The following is a 21,592-nucleotide window of genomic DNA, read 5'->3' on the forward strand; positions in this document are numbered from 1 at the left end:
ATTTTCTCATTTTGAAATGTATCTAAATAAAAAGATCAAGCTCAAACAGTACAGTTGTCCTTTACTCTTCTCCTCCTTCTCCATTTGAAGGGATGTACAGATACAGAAGTCAGGATTCCTTCCACCATGGGTGCAAGAGAAAAACCTTTGCGCTGTGCCACAAACAGCTGAGAGTTTATTTTTTTTTTCTGGCACACAAGTGATCTCAGTAACAGGAGATTAATCCACAAATGCCCATGGCTCATCCTAAAAGCCCAGTGTACAGAAGAGCCATTACTACTCTGGCATGGGCCCAACATGAAAGCAAGGAAGGAGGCAGCAGTGGGCAGGTCTGTCTCACTGAAGAGCAGTGGTTAGAATTCAAGTAAAACTCTTCCCAATTTTGCAGTGAATGTGTTCTGCACCACAGCACTGCTGGCTTTTCCAGATGACCAGGTATGTACTTATCTATTGCTATTAACATCCTGCAGCACAGAGAGGCATCTTGAGAAGAAAAATCATTTTTCCTTCTTTTACTGCCAAAAAAGTTACCCTTCTAATACAAGTCTGGCCAGTACAAAATTTGCCAACCTCATGGATAAAACTACAATCCAAGCAGATGTGCAGGTCTGGCCCTGCAACAATAAATTCACAATAGCTTGAAAATATCATGTTTGATTTATTCATAGAATCTATTTCTGGTAGACAGTAGAGCTTTTCTCAATAGCTTACCAATTACTTCAGAAAACACAGTAGTAAATGGTACTAAAATTTCAATCTGCATAGTTGACTGTGCATTTGCCTTAGCACAGGCTGCTTACTCTTTACTTTTGGGATAATGATGTTCTATTTCACAGCAATGTTATATGTATTACAATTTTTGACACCCATGGTAAATAGTTTTTTGCTGTAGGTTTTTGCTATAGGGCTTTCCACATATTTCAGTAGAAAAGTGTAAATACTGAAAAAGCTGGAAATAAATTCTTAGTAACTGATTCTTAGGCTTTGATAATAAAGAAAGTGATGAGGATTAAAAGAGGCAATTCTACTGAATCTAGAAAACACTGTGAATACTAAAAACTTATAAATGGACCTTACCAAGAGATGTAATATACTCTGTGGTTACACCAAAGCTGGAAACTGCACAGCAACTACACTGATTTGGCAGGTAAACAAGCACAGTTTCTTATTTAGAATAATGTAGCAAGATAGATAAACTTAAGATATTGTTTCCTACTCCTGGAATCTACATTTAGAGTTTTTACTTCAGAAAGTAAGAACACACAAAAATGCTTATGCTGTATATAGAACACACTGATATTGCCAAAGATGTGCAAATATTTAGCCCCTTTTAATTAACTTCATGCAAAATACAGGCATTGCAAGAAAGGCTACAGCTTCATTTCCAATGTTTTCAAAGAATGCATGACTGTTGGCCAGTCATGTATTGGGCACTCAGCAGGTTTTCCTGCAGTAAATCTCAAAGCAGGTAAGAGGAAGCAAAAGAAGACTAATAAAAGTAAGAATATCAGCTCCAAAATAGCATAACCGCCTCCAGCTGATGCTTCTGCACTGCTTTGGAGAGCTCTCTGGACTTGTGTACACTTGTGCACTTTGAAAGTTAAAATGGTGAAGGTGATCAGTGAGTGACAGAGGCTTAATATTATTGCCTAAGTACTCTACCAACACAACACACCTGCAGCTCACAAAGTACATGGTAACGACTTCCAAAATTAACCAGAAAAGGAAAGGACTGTTTTTCAGGAGTGACTTGTCTGCCATCAGGCATATTCCAGAGCAGAAAGGTGGCTTTTCATTTATCCATAATAATTTGCATTTTAACCATGAAAGCTGGAATCGCCTCAGTTGCCACCAAGTCATTCCTGTTAGTAACATTGTCCCAGTGCTATGAGTGGCAATTCTCTGGAACATTTTGGGGTTTGGAGCAGATTCTGATGGGATAACATATAGTATCATCATTTGAAGCCCTAAAGGAGTGTACCTGATAATTTGGTATCATCCACAGCTGTTTTGCGCTGCCCTTTGCAAAATCTTGACGGTGTTTTGCGTTGCCTGAAGGCAGCTTATTACAAATATCTGTACAAAATGGTCAGAACCCATCTGGGAAGGCAAATACCTCAACAGAAATGCTGTGGGAAACAGACTTTATGACACAATTACCCACATAGACAAAGTCCATCACTGTAGAGTAAGCCTCTGGATGAAAACTAGCTCTCCAGTATAAAGCATCTACTAATCCAAAAAAAGCTTACTAAATTCCAAAGCTTTAGATTACAGAAGACTAAATGTTTCACATACCCTTGCCCTTCCCACTAATTTCTACTAACAGTTGTGAGGACCTAGCTAAGCTCATCCAGCTGACAGTTACTGGAACTACAGCGCCACAGTTTTGTTTTGCCTTGCAGATTTTAACTCGGGCTACACTACAGCATTGTGAAACAAAGCTGCAGCAGTACAATTTAACCCAAAAACATTAGCACCAGAATGACTGAGGCATCCCACTTTTCTAACAGGACTGTAAGTGCACTTGTATTGAAAAAAAATCCAGAAATGCAAAACATTAACTCCAGTACAACTGTTCTAATAAGCTCATCTAGGTAGTGGTGAGTAGGGAAAACCAGGATTTTACCTGCAGAACCCTCTGGGTATTTGCAGAAGTTACCTGTAAAAAGTTCCATTTTTCAACTGAACAGAAAGCAATGTAAGCCTTGCTGCTGATGACATGAGCCAGGACTCTGGCAGATATCATTACCGTCACACCTAAAAGGGGCTGGGGGGGAAAATTGCCATTAGCTGACATTTTCTGTAGTAATTTTCAACCAGAAAGTGACAGCTGTTCTGTTAGTGCAACATTAAATCAGTTCTATGTTTTCTGAAGCTTCATTTCAGCATCACAACTAGTTGAAAATACCTGTGTCCTTCCACTCAGAAGCATTTATTTCTGCAGCAAACTCCCTGTACGTGTACTTGTGTCATTAAGGAAGCTGGCTCTACCCTATGTTGCTTCCACTTTGAAAGCTCCAGCATTTCTGACTGGTTCTTTCCTAATGCAAACAGCAGCTGGAAATCACCACGATAAATCCCCAGAAGGGGACTGCCAGTTTCCCGGGACACTTGAACATCTTGCATTCCTCATGCATCTGAGAGCTCTAATACCCACGGCATGCAAAGCATCACCAGCAGCAGCCCCCCGGCCAGTTCAGGGATGGCTCCCTGCCGTGCCATTCCCACGCTTTCACAGTGCACTGACATGCAAATCCACAATAGCACATATGCTAATGCCTGCTAAAAAGGCATTTCATTTCGGGACCTCAGCTTAATGAACAAATGGAATCCTGCAGCATCACTGTGGGGGAAACAGTAGCAGAGCACAAGTGGTGAAGGAAGACCTGGAGTGCTCTATCAGAATGAATGACTGAAAGGGGATGGCAAAGGGAGGTGTTTGAAAATCAGCTGTGGTAATTCCTCCCTTCCACCTCAGCTTCAGCAGGATAACCTGAGCAATCAGTGCATGGTCTGTGACCCTGTGGTTCTGTGAGGCTCCACTGCTTTGGAGAAGCAATCCCAGGCTGTTTTGCTGTACCCTGAACTGCCACTCAGCTCTCAAGCACCAAGCAGTGTAAGATGGTACAAGCACGGTGACTTCAGGGGCCACACATCTGTTCCTTCTACAGCCACTGCAAAGCACAGAGACTGTGTCGGCAGATGGAAGATTTGCCTTTGGGGAGAAACAGGTCGGATATCAGAATGTAACAACAGAGAAACAGATGCAGTCTTTCTTCCCCATCACACTGGTGCTTTGCTCAAACATGCCCTTATTAAGTGAAGGTTCAGCTCTGTGAAAGCAATTCCCTGTACCTTAGGAGAGACAATCTTGCCCAGCAGGCTCAGGAGTGTAGCCAGGTGTCTGATGTACAAGCCTCTGACAAGGTACATGACAAGCACACTGTCGTGAGAAGCACAAAGTGGAAGGCTCAGGATAAAGACTTTACTTGGGACACACCTCCTCGGTTTTTTGACTCTTGCAAGAGAAGAATTTTCTATGGTCTCTTTTTACATGCTGTTGATTAAACATGAGAAAAACAGAAATAGTGTTATATTTTCATGCAGTTAGTCTATTTACAAGTACTTACTAGGACTGCACTGTTTTTTTTAAGTAGATTTCCTCACCATGACTGTTCTGTTTGTCTTACTGAAACCATTCACAATCCCTCTTAGGTCCCACACTATTTAGAATCATAGAATAATTTCAGTTGGAAGGGATCTTTAAAGGTCATCTAGTCCAATTCCACCCTGCCATGAGCAGGGACATCTCCAACTAGACCAAATTGCTCAGAGCCTCGTCCAGTCTGACTTGATTTCCTTGGATGGGGCCTCTACCATCTACCAGTTCTGTGGGCAACCAGTTCCAGTGTTTCAACATCCTCATTGTAAAAAATTAATTCCTTATATCTAGACTGAATCCACTTCTTTTAGTTTAAAAACATCGTCCCTTGTCCTATTGAAACATTTGTCCTCATCTTTCTTATAAGCCCCTTTAAGTATCAAAGGCCACATTAAGGTCTCCCAGAGCCTTCTCTTCTCCAGGCTAAACAGTCCCAATTTACACCAATTCTAGCTAATGGATAGTGAATAAGAGAGAAAAGGGAGTGATGAAAGCAGAAAAAAAGACTGAAAATAAAGGCTGGAACTTGCACCTGGTATCAGGTGACCCCTGATACAAGGCTCAACTTACTAATTAAGATCAGCAACAAACCCAGCACATTAATGTTGGGATGTTTAACAATAAGGCAACAATGTGCTAAAAATTTTTTTTGAGTACACAGAAGTCATCAATCATCAATACCACTATATAGTCCACAGAACTTTGATATTTGCACAGCATAAATACAATAAATGCACCTCTAAACAAAATTGATTACATGCACATATAGAAAAGTTTAGAAGTTACAGGGGATCAAAGTTGGTTTGGTTTGTTTTCTATCCCATGGGGTATTTCTATCCCATGGGGTATATATCCCATAGCCTGTCCTACAGGGCTTGAAAAGAGCACATAAGATCTTGCCCCCTCCTTGTACACAAATCTTCCCATAGCAAGTTCCAAAACACATGACACTCTATAGTCTGCTAAACCCTTTAGCTCTAAAGATGAATTCCACAGAATTTCCCTAATGCTCCTCAGGAGTGTCTCTATCCCTACTGCTACTTCACCACAGATTGCTTTAGCTTTCTTTTAAAAATCCTATCACATGCAAATGACAACAAGTTTTCTGTTCCTCTCTTGGTGCTCCCAAAAAGTTTTTGGAGCTCTAGTTTAAAGAGATCACACATGTGGGCCTTGGAGTCAAAAAGGGTTGGCAGTAGGTACTAAACTTTCTCTCTTGACACAGAAAATAACCCTCTGCTGGGGCTATAATTTATTGACACTAAGAGGTTTTATGGCATGAAGTTTAACCAGTTCTTCCCACACAGCTATTCTCACCCACTGCACTCATTAATCAGAAAGCCTTTTAAATGTTATCTAGTAGTAAGAATTAAGCAGTTGTGTTTTGCACATCATGTCCCTTAGCTTGCTCTTTCATTTCCTCTTTTTCAACATTATCACATTATGTTCACTCTTCTTATTTGCTTTTCCTCTTCACAAAGCTCTTTAAGCAGCTGCAAAGGGGGAGGGACCACTATGCTCACGAAAATTGCACTTTGCAGAACGCTTCTGTCAGGTCCTACTGTCTGTCTCTTTCCAGGCATTTCATACCTCCAAGATTCAGGTTTGCTTCTACATCTCTTGCCTGTGCATCTCTTCCAACAGAGCCTATTGCCAGCTGTCTAAGCTGAAGAACAGTAATCCACTTCTTACTGCCATGAGGAAAATGTACAGCCTCGTTCTCTTTGTGGTGGGCTCCTTTTGTCTGAACGGTAAGTGACCTTTTCTTTCTCCTACAGTTTCAGAACAGTGAGAGCTTTTGGGGGTAACAGGCAGGGCAGTGGCATGAGCTCACAGACAATTCATAACCATCACCTCAGGAGGTTGCTGACTTTAAGAGGATGTAAAAAATTGATTATTTTCGTGCTGTTTTGGGCTTGTTTCGTATCAGCACATGCACTACAATGACTATGGACAGACAGATATAAAATTACATAACTGTAGGACATGACAATGATAATGATTAAATAATATCCCTTTAGATGCTCCCAGGATCATCTGTGATAGGAAAAGCAGCATATTGTACTGAAGATGAAAAAATGAACCATGACATGATCCGTAAATATGACAGATCTCATCCTTCTACCATTATTTTCTCAAGTTCCTAAATTTTGCAAAGTTCATACTTCCTAATTTTTTAAATTAGAACAGAAACAGTTTAAATTAAGTTGTCATATGTAAATATATGCTACAAAAATATAATAGTTATGCCTTTCATACAAGAAGATTTCCCTCACTCTGTCAGGATTTCTTGGATATGTTTTAGCCAACACAACAGCCTGACAGCAGCATGAAATAGTGCATTTAGCATGGGAGCTTCTTGCCATGGAGAGGCTCCTCTGAAGAGCTCTGAGAGAAACTGGCTGAAACTAAACCAAGATCCTCAGATCACACACTTCCCATTTTTGTCTATTCATTCCACACTTGTTTGGTTTCTGCCTCTGAAAGGCAAGTTCAGAAAACATCTGCTTTGTGACAAAAGGAGAGTGAGGGCCCACTTTAGATTTTTAAATTATACATTTCTAAACCCCTGAGTATTTCCTTTTTTATTTGCATTAATTGCAGTGTAAAAATTAAAAACCTTTAAAATACAGTAAATTCACTGCTACTTCCATTGGAACAAAAAATATTTCAAATCAGCATGTGTTCTTCTAAGAGGTTATGAAAATCTTTTTGCTTAAGAGTATGTTGAGAAGTAACAACATCATGAAGTAATTTCAGAGAAGATAGTGGGACTGCTTCATTGCTGCTTCTTACTTGTTCTTTACTCATTACAGATGGGAACTTGGTATGTCAGTTATGTGTCAGAGAGTAAAGGATTAAAATGGTAACACATGCTACGCTGTTACTTCTAAACAAATATTATTTCAACATTTATTATGAGAACTGAGTTCAGAGAAACACTAGAAATATGTCTTATGTTACATTTTGAAATGTAGACAGTAATAACAATGAGCTTGCCTGTATCTCTCAGCATTGCTCCTTATTCTTTTCTGTGGAAATCACTCAAATGAATTTGTTATTATGCTGGAATCAAACAGGATGTCTAGTTATTTCATTTTATGTATTTAAATTAGACTATGTAAAATGGAAAGTCTCCACAGCAGTGGTTTAGTTTCTTTTGTTGTGAAATTGGAAGCATCTTGGCGCAATTTTTTTTAATGCTCATAGTCCCACAGAGAAAACGAACTTCCTGAGGAATGTGTACTGCAAGGTATGAGGTGATTGCTCTCCTTGTCACAGAGCAGATGTGTAGCGTGTTCAGTGAAGCTAAAATCATTTCCACAGCTCAGGATTCACCCCAATGGGCTTTATTTATTAGTGCTTTCAGTGCACAAAGATGCTCCACTCCCAAATCAGGACTGCTTGATCATTGTTGTTAAAATAATTTGTCTAAAAGCATCAGTCTACCGTCTGCACCATCTCTGGTGATTACTGCTATTTGGAAAAAAAACAAATAAAACCAGTTTGTGGGGAAAACTGCACTTCCATTTCTTCCAACCCTGAGAGGAAAAAGAGACGTTTCAAAGGCCTGGCTACTGACACACAATGCACATAAAGATGAAAGTGGATGCCTGGTAATTTTGTTCTCATTAATTGCCATCTGGTTTATATGTGGATTGTTAATGGAAAGTAGACTGTAAAAATTAGACAAGAAACACTCATTTTTTGCCAGTATTTACAGAGATCGGGTTTAACAAGTTTTCAGGCAGTGCAGGGCTGACATCTAGTGGTGTATGATACAGGTGACAGCAGCCCCTTTATCTCTGATTACTAAATTACAAAGGCTGGAATTTTATAAAGGATTATCCCTAGTGAAGGAATGCCTTCACTAAGAACAGATAATAATTTCTCAAAGGGATTCATTGTTGAATAAGTATTTTTTATAACTTAAGTCATGGTTTGTCATTAATCCACACAAAGTTTATTAACAGTGAGTACTTGGAAATCTGAGCTGTTCTCATCAGATATGCAGGCCCCACATCATGTTTGGATTTGCAGACCAGACGACTATGATTGCTAAAAGCAGGTTTCAGAGTAAAAATTAATTAGCTTTCTGCAAATATTCTACACTTCCTTCTCCTTACTCCCCATTTAGCAAATACTCTCTGTGCTGGAATATCCACAGAGAAAGGCAGCAATGCAGTGAAAACATAGTTAACAATTCAAACAACAACTCACATCTTTGCTAACAGCATTCAGTGACCACTGAATGAAACAAACCAACTGACAATTTATTTATATTTGAATTATAACTGTATGTTTACATCACTTACATATGCAACAGTAGGAATGTCTACTAAAAAAATCCAGTAGAAATAAACCCAACATAAAACCCCACCAAAGAACACAATAAAAAAACTTTAACAAGGATTCTCTCTTGAACTACCACAGGATTTCTAACCTATCCTTATAATCACAAGATTCATTCCTAGAACATGGCCCTCTTTTCTTCACAGTATCAAATTTAGCTTTTCCTTGATTGCTACACACAAGAAAACCACCCCAGAATCTGAAGCTTAGCAAGATTCAGCATAGCTCTAGCTTGATAAGCTTTTGATTAGGCACCTTGCATTGAGAACAAATGTCATATTAAAATATCACGTGGTGTAGGGCGTTTATAATGACTTGAAGGGAGGTACAAAGCAAGTATAAATCAAAAAACAAACTGACCCAACAAACACAGATACATTCATCCACATTTGTTTTTCCAAATGCCTTGGAAAGTATCTGAAAAGCCTATTCTGAAGAACAATGTTATAGCTAAGTATAGGTGAAGAATTTGGGCTACCAGCCCACAGCCCATGCTGGTCTCACAAGAATTAAATCAAGCCTGGTGTTTACCTCAACCTTTCCACAAAGCTTGAGTAAAAGTTGTTCTTAGATGTGAAATCTCTGTTTGATAATCTTTCCTTTTACCTCACTCCACTTTCTCACTGGATCAGAAACAAGAAGGTCTTAGGGTATTTTTTTAACCCAAGTTGGGTTCAGAAGAATTTCAAGTTTAAAGAGAGACTTGTTCAGCCTATCAACTTGCAGCCCAGTTCACGAGGAAATGTGGCACCTCCTGGACATGCACACGAACTTTGGCTCCTTATTTGATCCTGACCTTTTGGTGTCTGTCCTTCCCCAGATTTCATGGATATGCAACAACATAAAAAAAACCCCAAACAAATTAATGTACCACAAATTAAAAATACTTGCATAGCCAGTGTTTTCTACTGTGTGAAATTGCTTTGGGAAATGATGAAGCATGTATGCTGTAAGGACACTATCCTCATTTCTGCAATGTCTAGAGGAGAATTAGGTGAGCTGAATTGGGTGACCTTTCCTATGGAAGAGGTATTCTATCCATTGTATTGGAACCTGCTTTCACTAACACAGTAATTCCATCAGCATCACAACCCAGACCTGCCCAACACAGAGCACAGTGTCTGGCTCAGTTCTGTCAGCAGGATGTCACCAGGACCTTGCTCATCAGTATGGTCAGGTGGTCAACAATGGTTTGAAAGTCCACTGGGGTGACTTTAAAAAGCACACATGAGAACAGAATAAATGACCCTGGGTTTGTGCCAGAAGCTGCTCTGCTCCACAGGGAATGTTCAGGCTTGTTTGATAGGAACCTGTAGATACTGTGTTTTGTAGTCACTGGACCCCAGCTTTGGCAAAGATTTGCAGTATTTGTGCTGGTCCACAAATCAGGTTTTACTTCCACATAAATTAAGTCTAACATACTGCCTAGGGTTTTCAAATTTTGAAACAGAAACATCACTAGCTACTAGAGAGTCCCCAGTCATTAAAAAATCCTTTATGGCTCCTAAAGCTTATCCCCTGGTTTTCTCTACATAAAGCAGAGAAATTTGTATGTGTAACTGCAACTCTGTCTCCTACAGCACTAAAGAGAGAAGTCACAGCTGGACCCCTTCTTTGGATCGTAGAATAATTCTTCCCCTGCTATCAAGAGGGTGGTTTGCTCCCAGTTTCTATTTCTGTGTGTAATCCCAAAAGTATCTACCAATTTGAGCTTCACATTTTATTGCAAAAAACCCTGAAAGGGATCTGCTTTGATCTGTGCTCTGTGAAAGACAGTCAACTTCAGCAGAACAGATATCAGTGCAAGCACTGTATCCTCCTGTTCACACAAGACTTTAGAAAATCAAAAGCTGACATTATTTCCCAAAGATGATCTGATGCACAGATATTCTGTGAGCCCTACATCATGTCACTTTAGTCTCCCTTCCATAATCCTGTTTTGTGATGCTTTACAGGAAGCATGGCAGCAGATGCTGAAGAAAAACTAATGAACCACCTACTGAGTCCTGACAGGTACAATAAGCTAATTCGACCAGCTGTCAACTCCTCCCAGTTGGTATCCATAGAACTGCAGGTTTCCCTGGCACAGCTCATCAGTGTGGTAAGTTCAAATTAGGCTGTGCTTTTACATTCAATACTACCTGCACAGCACTCTAATTAATAGTTATACTGGCATTGCTACATCTCTGCTCTTTTCTCATTTGTGTAACACTATTAATAGGCAGAGCTCATACACACATTTTACTGGTTTTAGACCTCACAATGGAGCTACAATGGAGAAATCAGTCTATGCCTAAGCTTTGAAGGACTTGGGCCAGACCTTCATCCAATAGAATTCCATCTAGCTAAAATTCAAAATCATTCCACTGATTTCAGTACAGCTACTGTAAGCTACCCCAGGTCAGGACCTATCCTGGACAGTGCACACCATCCACCATCAGGGGAATGCTAATCCATCTTCTACTGAAGTGCTTCGATGGCCTGAAAACAAGCTACAAAGCCACATCCAAATCACAGGACACATCAGGCACATTAATAAAGAACAATGGAATGTTGTAAAGAAAAACACACATTAGTTCTGGCTGGAATAGCTTAACATGGTTAAAATAATCCTCATGAAAGCAACTCCTCATATTCAATAACAATTTCTTTTAGATCCACTGAAGTCACTTTCACCCACAAGGTTAGTATGTGTTTGACAGTTATTACAAGGTATAAACACATCTTTACTAAGAGAGGTTAGCATTAACTGCAGTGGGAATGAGAGCCAGTATATAAGTGGGAATAATTTCCTGAACTGAGCTTTCAACTCTGCTGCTCTCCCTGAGAGAGACAGAGAAGATACAGATGACTGCCTCCTGTCAGAATTTGTGTGAGGGCTACTGACTGGGCTGCTGCAAACTTTTAGAGACATAAAGAATGTATATTCTGAAATTCAAGAGGAAATGAGAAAGACTCTGTTGGAATGTAAGGGAAACTGTACAAATAGCTGAGGTTTCACACACCATGCAGACTGGATATAATAGATATAGATAGTCATAAATGTATATACATATACACTCAGGATTCAATGCCATGTATACCACATGATTCTAGTTAAGTGCTCTCTCTCCTGGGGAGCTCCATCTGGACACAGACATGCCTCCTTACATCCTGCACTACCACCATGAGCACAGCATCCCCTCAGACTGCAGATTCTGGGCTTAAAAAGGGAGGTGTCTTGTTCCAGAGGCCCTGGTGATCAACAACCTAAGCAAGGTTGATGAATGGGCAAAGACCAAAACCAGCACAGCTCAGTCCCTATCCCTCTATAGCCTCACTATTTGAGCAGAACAAAATTAGGCATCTTGTAGGCTCCAACAATCTCAAGCATCTTCAGGATCAGAGAATTAACTCATTTTCCTGCAGAAATCCTCCTGGCAGATCTTCTACAGAGAGGTTTCTCTTCTGGACTGCTGTCCAGAGACATTGTATACATGGCAAACCTTGCACCAACCTCACACAACCTCATATAGGCCTCCCCAATGGTCAACTGTCCCTTGTTTCAAATCAAGGGTGGAGAAGTGGCGTGGGGTGGGATAGGAAACCAGCTTAGCAAGGTGGTGGTTATTGTTTCCAAATAACTGCCCTCATTCCTGCCATAACTGTTCTCGTTAAAAGGCATTTGGAATTCTACATTTATGGGGTTACTACTTATCATCAGTATGTGTACAAGACTGGCCATCGTACCTCAGAGAAATGTCTCTCTTGAAATACACTAGTCAAAATCATGCTTAAAAACCCACTGAATAAATCTTATTACTGCAATGAAGAGAAACATTTTAGAGGCCAGTTTTTGTCTCTGTTTTTTCCCTGCAGAATGAACGGGAGCAGATCATGACTACGAACGTCTGGCTGAACCAGGTAACAAACCCACAGAGAAATGGCTCTTGCAAACCACAAATACAACTGCTTTCACTCCATCACATGATTGTTTTGTTAGTGCTGCTCTGGACACTCCCATCACTACTGACCAATTCTTCTCTTAGGAGTGGATTGATTATCGGCTGGCTTGGAAGCCCTCTGACTATGAAGGAATAAATAAGCTGAGAATACCTGCAAAACACATCTGGTTGCCAGACATTGTGCTTTACAATAAGTAAGTAAAACTGGTGCGGTTTACGCAGACAATGAACAAAATTTTAACCGAGGAACAAACATCAGAAACGATGAAGCAGGTCTGGTAAAATTTTAAAATTGAATTTTAGATAGTAGCAAGTGTGTCTGACTGGGCTACTGGGCTCAAAGATAATTTTCACCATCAGCACTCTGGTTAAAGAAATTCCAGGAGAGCTGGAAGATGTCTGCAGTATGAGCAGTTACAACACAGGATCAATGCCAAGACTCACAACTGAGACAGATTTATATGAAAATAGACTGTATGGAAAGAATAAATTGTAGGTATAAGTGCAGTTGCAAGAAGACATCTGTAATCCTATCAGACATCTTAGGGGCTGAGATACAGTTTTGTTTTCTTCTTCCCCCACTCCTTCTTCTACCACAGACCCCAGGACACAAATCTGTTACAAAGTTCACACATACCATAACTCCAGGAGTTCATATTCATGTAGAAAACCCAAATTATATTCCATTTTCAAAAAGCATTGAAAAAACCCATTCTATGAATACATAATAAATTTGTCAACATTTGACCCTGTTGCTTTATAGTACTGAGAAAAATATACTTCAGTTCCTCTTTCAAACAAAGGAACTGACAATTTTGTTTTGCATTGGTTTAAGTCTCTAGCAAAACCTTGAAGTGGATGATAAACTTTTTTTTTAAATAATCAAAATTTATACTTTTATAATACTTTGAAGACCAATGAATTCATGAACACAAATATTTATGAACATATACAGATGGGAAACTCAGGAAGGTTATATATAACTGAGTTAAGTCCTTGGAATCCTACTACTGGAAACCAGATTTGATGAACACTTAAATCTAATGTATGAGTCACAAAATAATTCAGCCAGTGGATTAGGATGTACTCTGCCTGCTCAAAGCTTGTTCTGGTAAATTGTGACTCTGCCCTCTGCTTCTTTTTGCTACTGGCCAAGCGATACTGTTTAATAGTTTGTAAAAATAGAAAGGAATAGTTTCAAAAGGTTTCTCAAATGCACAGGAACAAGCCTCACTGTATTGGATTTCTACATTAGTACAAAGCTTCAATTAAATTTTAGTTAGAGGACAGCTCCATGTAACTTCCTGCTGCTGGAGCAGAATTTCACAGGCATCAGTAAGTTTGAGGTGCTCAGGAAAACACAAAGCGTGTCCCATACCCACAGCTCTGTCTGGGGCCTGTGCAGAGGGCTCTGGGAATGCAGCCCAGCCTCTTCCCACCACTGAGACAGGACAGTCAGCACCACAACTCACATACTCCCAGCCCAGGATTCTGCCCAGCACATGGCATGGCATGATGGCAAAGGTAACTCAGGGAGTACAGATATGTCAGAACTAAAATACAATTCATTTCTCAAAAATTAGCTATCTTATTGGCAATGAACTAATGACCCCTATTAGTGGCTGTAGCCACTCACTTCCACACCTGGTTGTTTCACTGTCTGCATGACTTAGCTGCAAAGGTCTCAGCTCAGTGCCAGGCTCTCACTGCCTCACCCACGTGAGCCCTTTCCAGAGTCAAACCTAACTGATTCAGACACATGTGCCAAGCCTTAGATATTTGTAGCATTTCCCTGCTTAGGAAAAAAAAAATCCCCCTTAGCACTGAAAGAACTATTTTCCATGATGCCTTGTCAACAAACACTACCCCAGGATACTTAATTGTTTAAACAGCCCTACCTTGTTGGCCCACACTGTTGGGTAGGAGAAGATATATCTAACTGACAGAGATCTTCTCCCTAAGTTAAAGGGCCCATCAGAACATAGAGGATTCCTCTGGTGGAAATTCAGAAGTTGGAAGAGATACGAAACCAAGATTATTTGTGGGCACTAAGAATGCTGTGGCTTGTCTGTTCTGGTTTTGTAATAAGTAAACATTAACTGGAGTGATGCAATAAATTATAAGCCATATAATTACATTTCCTCTGCCTACACTCTCCCTGCATTTCTAACTAATGCAGCTCATCCTTATTTCCTTGTCCAAGTCATTTAGGAGTGTTGCTCTGTGTTCTTAGCAGTGGCTACACTCCAAATCGAAGGTACCTCTGTTTTCACATGGGATGATCTCATTTTTGCTTAGCCTTCAGAGATGTAGGAAGCTTTAATTATTTGAGCAAACATTTACAAAACACATTGATTTCTTTGGATGAAACAGAGGTATTTGGTATCGAATAATAATTTTATAAGGTTTTTTTCTGTAAGTACTGGACCAAAAATCAACTCTCTAACTGGGAGGAACGCATACATTCCCTGTCAAGTTATAGCTTCCTACAGCATAGATTTCAGAATAATAGTATTACTAAACTTTGATTCTCAGAAAAACTGGGACCCACAAGATCAAGAATGTCAGACCTTCTCTGTTTTGAACTATGTTTTTCCTCCTAATATTTTACCACTTCCTCCCCTTTCTCTTTTCTCCTCTCCTTAGTGCGGACGGCACGTACGAGGTCTCGCTGTACACAAATGCCATTGTATCGAACAATGGAAGCATTCGCTGGTTGCCCCCAGCCATTTACAAGAGTGCCTGCAAGATTGAGGTGAAGCATTTCCCATTTGACCAACAAAACTGCACCCTCAAGTTCCGCTCCTGGACGTACGACCACACAGAAATTGATATGGTGCTTAAGACTTCCACGGCCAGCATGGATGACTTCACACCAAGCGGAGAGTGGGACATTGTAGCACTCCCAGGAAGAAGGACTGTAAACCCTCTGGACCCCAATTATGTCGATGTGACATATGACTTCATTATTAAAAGGAAACCACTTTTTTATACCATCAATCTTATCATTCCCTGTGTGCTAATTACATCCTTAGCCATCCTAGTATTCTACTTGCCTTCAGACTGTGGTGAAAAAATGACTTTATGCATATCTGTGTTGCTTGCCTTGACTGTGTTCTTGCTGCTGATCTCCAAAATTGTCCCTCCAACATCTCTAGATGTTCCACTGATTGGCAAGTACCTCATGTTTACAATGGTGCTGGTGACCTTCTCAATAGTTACCAGTGTCTGTGTGCTCAATGTCCACCACAGATCTCCAAGTACTCACACTATGCCCCCTTGGGTAAAGCTGGTCTTCCTTGAAAGGCTCCCGGCCTACCTGTTCATGAAGCGCCCAGAAAATAATTCGCCACGGCAAAAGCCATGTAACTGCAAAAAGACAAAAGCAGAGAATCCTTGTATGGAGCCATCTGACTTCTACAAGAACTCTACCTATTTTTTGAATACAGCTTCTGCCAAAAGATATGATATGAAAGTCTCTGAGACACCTGACAATGTCAGCAGTCATCGAGATTTTAGGTTAAGAACAGGTGCGAAATTTTCTCCTGAAGTGCGAGAAGCAATTGATGGAGTCAGTTTTATAGCAGAGCACATGAAAAGCGATGACAACGACCAGAGTGTAAGTAAAAATGAGAAATCCCTGCCCTTCCAAACTTCATCTTCTGTCCTCCTCTGTAACATGCTATTCCTCAGAAAGCATATTTGAACTCTCTAGCTATTGTCAAGATTTTAGAGAGATTCTAGATATAGCTCATAAGAGGAAATAATTTATGCCATTAATGAAAAGCAATTTGATAACTGCAAATACTCTCCTGATAAACAACATGGCTATTTCTACAAAAAGAGTTTGCTGATTGCCCAGTAAGTCATAAAACACTCTTAAAAAAGCTTTGTTGTCACATTCAAGTGGTGATTGGCAGGGGAAGAAAACAATATTCAGTTCCAGGTTAGAAATAGACCATTTTTCACCATTGTGAATCAGTAAAACTGTGATTTGATCCATGGCCAGGCCAAGCTAACCAGACACGATGTTCCTGCAGCTCATGCATTCATTTACCGAATGAATACACAGAAGGAGAATTTAGCAAAATTGGTAGAAGCCCTTTGCAAACACCCTCTCTAGACTAAGACACCTGCCTGTATATGGCAAACACCATGGGTAGGATTAAGAACCTCAACAGAGCTGACACTTCTTTCATTATTTATATATATACCAGACTCATTACTGGTTAGGAGAAATATTTTTATTTTATTTAAGCTGTGCTGCTGCTCTATTCCCCTGCCCTACTCACAGGCCTGTAGCTAGCACAATAGAGTTGATAGAAACACTGAATAATGCCTGGAAAATTCAGGTGGGTCACAGGTTTTATTCAGACAAGCGTCCACAGTTGGGAAAAATCATCCTCATACTTACCAGTGTCCTCTCTCTAACCCAGACCACAGTGAGACTCCAGGTTCTCTATTCCTGTTGTGCTTCCCCTCCCTCAGCCAAACAGATTAAATAAAGTCTGGTTTCTGATCTTGCAGCAGTCCCTGGAGGAGCATGCTGCTGAGTTGTTCATGTTTTCTATTAACTGAAATTACTGTCAGTATAAATAAAGAAGTTCAGCTATTAACATTAGACATGAGCTTGTAAACATTGAAACTGACTAAACAGAAGCCGACTTCATAGTGCAGGAAAAGGTTTTCTAATAGCTCAGAAATTCTTGCAAGGATGTATTGCACACTAAAGGATCTACAAAGCTTTCACTTGGTAGTAAGAACAATTTTCAAGAGCATTTTATATAGTGAAAATCCACTTAATGGTTTTCACATAGGGTCCTCTGAAATTACATACAATTTTTCTAGATTCATAACTTTATTCTCTGCTTTCTTGCCTCATCACAACAGTCTGATAACAACTGTTCATATACATTTATATGGTCTGATTGCAGAAGCATTCAATTCCCATTAGCAGCAGTGGGAATTAAAAGTATGCACTGAAGGAAAAATATGTAATGGTCTAATATCAGACATGATTCAACTGACAAGGATGATAAAGTCACTGATGTGAAGACATTCCCTGTGTAACCAGAATCAATGAGAGAGGAAAAATTATTCCTGAGATGCAAATGAAGATTGATATATTTCCCCTTTACAATAACAGCCCAATTGGTCACTTCAGTCTGAGACAGAATCTAAGGCCATGACTTTCACAGACAACACATGCAGGGCAAAAAGGCATTTTAATAAAAGCAACAGTATTAATATGCATTAACCCCATGAATAAGATGACTGCTGATAAGAAAAGAACTCTGAAGCTAACCTTGTTTAACAGCAGTAAACATCATCTATTTTTGCCCATTCAGATTAACAGCATTTACAAACTAAAATTGAAGAAAAAAAAATCCTTAATTGGATTATAGTGTGGGTCCTTCAGGGCTGGCACCACACCAGGCAGACACACTCAGTATCTGATGTATCCAAGAAAGCTAAGAAATATTTACTGTATTTTTCTGCACTGCTCAGATGTGTTGTAGGAGAAAAATCCCTTACCAAGCCTAAAGCCAGTTTATTCCCTGAACCTTGAGATCAGTTTCCCTTTATTTTGATAAACAAAAACTCAGCATTAGCAAGAGGAAGACCAAAAGAATATGACAAATTACTAATATCTTTAATTGGTTTTTCTTCCAGGTCATTGAAGATTGGAAGTATGTTGCCATGGTAGTGGACAGGCTGTTTCTCTGGATATTTGTCCTTGTTTGTGTCCTGGGGACTGTTGGATTATTTCTGCAACCGCTTTTTCAAAACCACACTGCTGCCATAAACCCTTAGCTATTATTTTAAATGTCAATACTTACACAGACTGGTCTCATTCTACTCTCAGTTCCCCTTTGTTAACTCCACAAAGGTGCCAAGTGAGTTGCACTTACATCCCTTAGAGTAGGGAAATGGAACATAGAACTTGACTTACTGGGATAGGAAAAAACCAAAAGAAATAAAAAACTATTTTTTTTCAGTGAGTCCAGTACTTCTGGTGATATCTTGCCCTTTTTTCAATTATTTAAAGTCTGAACATTACAGTGAAAGTTTTTTGCTGTACAAGATGTCATCCTGGCATCATCATCATCTTATTATTATTATTATATATTTTAAATACATTGCCTTAGGAAGGATATTTTCTTTCCTTAGAATACTGCGATTTCCCTATTACAAAGAAGGTACTGCTGTGAAATTTCTTCAAATGCATCAAAGTTATTTGTGTCTGATTTATAAAGAGCTTTGCAAGTGGGTTTGATACTTACATCTGAACTGAGAAACAGAAACACTTCTGAGGTAGCCACTGAAAGGTTTCTCAGCTTGCCATCTCTGGTACCTGACGGGTCAACAAAGGCCAAATTAATGTATGATAAACAAACATGTATATAATACTTTGTTTGGTGATGAAATAGAAATAAAACATAAAATTTTCCTTTCTATAGATTTAGTCCTCAAATTCCCTGCAAGTTTAACAGCTCATGTATCAGGGGCACAAACACACTTTAATGAGTCTAAGGCTACGAGCACAGGAAAGCAATGGGAGAAGACAATGGTGAAAGGCGGCAAGAATGAGAGGACAGGTGAGCACACACAGACCTGTGTGTTTTTCCAGAGAGATTTTAATGTGGATTTAAGTATAACCCTCAACAAATCAGCTAGGGAAGCACATAGAGTCTTAAAGTTTTTGGCAAAGGACAGATTGAGACCCTAGACCCCCATCACATGACAATCCCACTACAGTTTGTTCCAGGTAACCTGCAAAAAGAAAAGTGGGCTCCTTGCACTTTTCAATGAAACCAATCTCAGTTTCTCATTGGGGGGCTGTGAGGACACACAACAATTGTATCACCATTGGTAAGTACAACTAACACCTGGTAAACAAACTTGAAATCCACTATTACTTGTGAAGGGGATTTGAGGCTCACCTGTCCCAGGGGAATTAGTTGACACCTAAACCTGTGTTCTTCAACAAGCCACAGCTGAAGACTGTTCCAGCCCTACTTACCTTCATCAAGACCAAGCTACATTTCTACCTATATTGCCATTCCCAGGCAGCCTCAGATAAGTACAAAGGTTTAGCTGTGCATTCTCACCTTTGCAATTTCTCTGAGCAGTTGCAGGGCTGCATTCACTCCCTCCCAGTCCGTGGCTGAACCCCCCCTGCACCAGTGGCACCCCCATCCCTGAGGCCTGGGAGGGTCCCCTGGGGCCTGAGCCCTTCAGCAGGGCCAGGTACGCTACAGTCTGAGAAGATGGTGTCTTGGTTTGGAAAGCCAGGTGTGTGCTAAGGAAGGCAGGAGCCTCCCCTGAAATGGAAAATGTAAACCTCCTCCCTCCAAATTGCTATAAATTTTAAATTAAGGGGCTCACAGGCAAAATATATGGGAGCAGGAATAACAATTCTTTAATAGGGGAAAAAAAAGATAAAATGAACAATGCAATAAACCAAAGCAACACTGACAGAATCAGAACACAACCTGACACCCTGTGGGTCAGGGTGCGTTGGCAGCAGTCCCATTGGAATTGTGGCTGCAGTCCCCCTGGAGTGTCAGTGTGATTCTGCTGGAGCAGGGATCCTGTAGAAAGGTGCAGTCTTCCTCTGAACATCCAGTGGAAGAGGCAGCTGCTGTTCCTCTGGGAAATCCAGAGGAGAAAAGCTGTGCTGGTGATCCAGAATCTCCAGATTATATCTGGGTAGGAATGCTTGGCTCCTCCCTCTGGGCTCACATCTCCCAGTGGGACGCTGTAGTTCTTACCAGTCATGCAGTTTTTCACATGCAGTGAAAGGGAGGAGTGGGTGTGGAAGAGATAAGGAAAACTGCCCATTTAAGAGAAGAGAACTGCTATACAGATGGCAAAAAGAATACAATTTGTTTGGCAATCCAGGACAGATGGGGAAAAGTATCACAAGTGGGGTGGGTGAGGCTGTCTTCAGCCCCACGTTAGAAGTAGGAAGGGTTCACACTGTCACCCCCCCTTCCACTCTCCTTCCTCTAAGCACTGTGTTGCTCACACAGACACGGCAGGGAGGTGAGGGATAACTGTAGGACTGCCTGCCCCAGTGATGCAGGTACACCCTGGGATCACCATATCCTCCCGGCACAGGGGGGCAGCCCCCTGGACATCTCCCCAAACATGAACTGAGTGTCCAAACCTCTGGACACTCCCATGGTGACCGCTGGGTGGTGTAAAGTTTAAATGGGTCAAACAGGATTTTCCCACCTCAAATGTTTCCTTCTCCTTTTCAGACCTGGAGAGTAGAGCTGCTGCTCTGCAGGCAGCTGTAACAACAGCTGTGAGGTGAGATGGGGCATGGACAGCCCCGGGAGAAGAGGGCTGCCTTCCCCAGGCAAGGAGATGCTGCTGTATGTTAGGTTACATCCCAACCACAGGTGCATACATGCCCCAGCTGCTGAACAGCTTTTTCTGCTTACAGAGAAGGCACTTGGGAAGCCAGAGAAGCTGCCAGCACTGTGCAGACAGTGTAAAGGTGAAGGCCCTTTAAATATCAAACTAATGCTGAACAGGGACTCTGAAAGAGGCAGTGCAGACTTAAACGCTGCAAGAGCTTCTGCACACTCCCTCAGGGCAGGAGGGAGAGGGACTCACCCAGCCAAGCAGCCATGGATGCAGCAAAGCAGCTGCAGCCCCCCCCTGCAGAGCACAGACCCCTTTCTGTTGTTTTCAGCCAGCACCAACAGCTCTTTGGGCTCTGTCCCACTCTTACCCCCATTACTCTCCTACCCAGCTCCCTCTTATCCTCCCCCTCACTGCCTGAATGCATCTGACATGAAGCCCCAGGTGCTCCCATCTCAGAACTGGCCTTATCTCTATGAGCAGTAAAGACTGATAATGCTTGGCTCTGTAACTGCAGCCTTCAGCTAAATTATCCTCAGCATGGACAAAAGTTTTAGAAAGGATTTGGCAGCTCAGTTAGCAGCTATCACAGAGTCCAGGCAGATGAAGTCCTCAGACTTGACAAACCCAGAAAAAGCTTTCCAAAGGCACATCACTGGCCCCAGGGAGATCCCTGCAGAACCAGAGCTCCTCATCCAAGAAATGGTGGGCTCTGGTGCTTTTCATACACTGTGGCCACCTTCCTCCTTTTAAT

The 21,592-nt window shown here is 40.9% G+C and overlaps 1 protein-coding gene across 2 annotated transcripts; it reads left to right on the forward strand.

Annotated features, from left to right (window-relative positions):
- Positions 1-354: 354 nt before the first annotated feature.
- On the forward strand, positions 355-18,372 carry CHRNB4 (cholinergic receptor nicotinic beta 4 subunit). Of its 2 annotated transcripts, none has more exons than XM_030955146.1 (7): positions 355-435; positions 5,810-5,916; positions 10,474-10,619; positions 12,377-12,421; positions 12,547-12,656; positions 15,109-16,081; positions 18,136-18,372. In XM_030955146.1, exons 1-7 carry the CDS (start codon positions 392-394, stop codon positions 18,274-18,276), a joined length of 1,566 nt encoding a protein of 521 aa, XP_030811006.1. In that variant the 5' UTR covers positions 355-391; the 3' UTR covers positions 18,277-18,372. The 2 variants fall into 2 exon arrangements, with proteins under 2 accessions (XP_030811006.1, XP_030811007.1); XM_030955147.1 differs by lacking the exon at positions 355-435 and adding an exon at positions 5,716-5,720.
- Positions 18,373-21,592: the final 3,220 nt, after the last annotated feature.

Source organism: Camarhynchus parvulus, chromosome 10, assembly GCF_901933205.1.
Source record: "Camarhynchus parvulus chromosome 10, STF_HiC, whole genome shotgun sequence".
NCBI classification, from domain to species: Eukaryota; Metazoa; Chordata; class Aves; order Passeriformes; family Thraupidae; genus Camarhynchus; species Camarhynchus parvulus.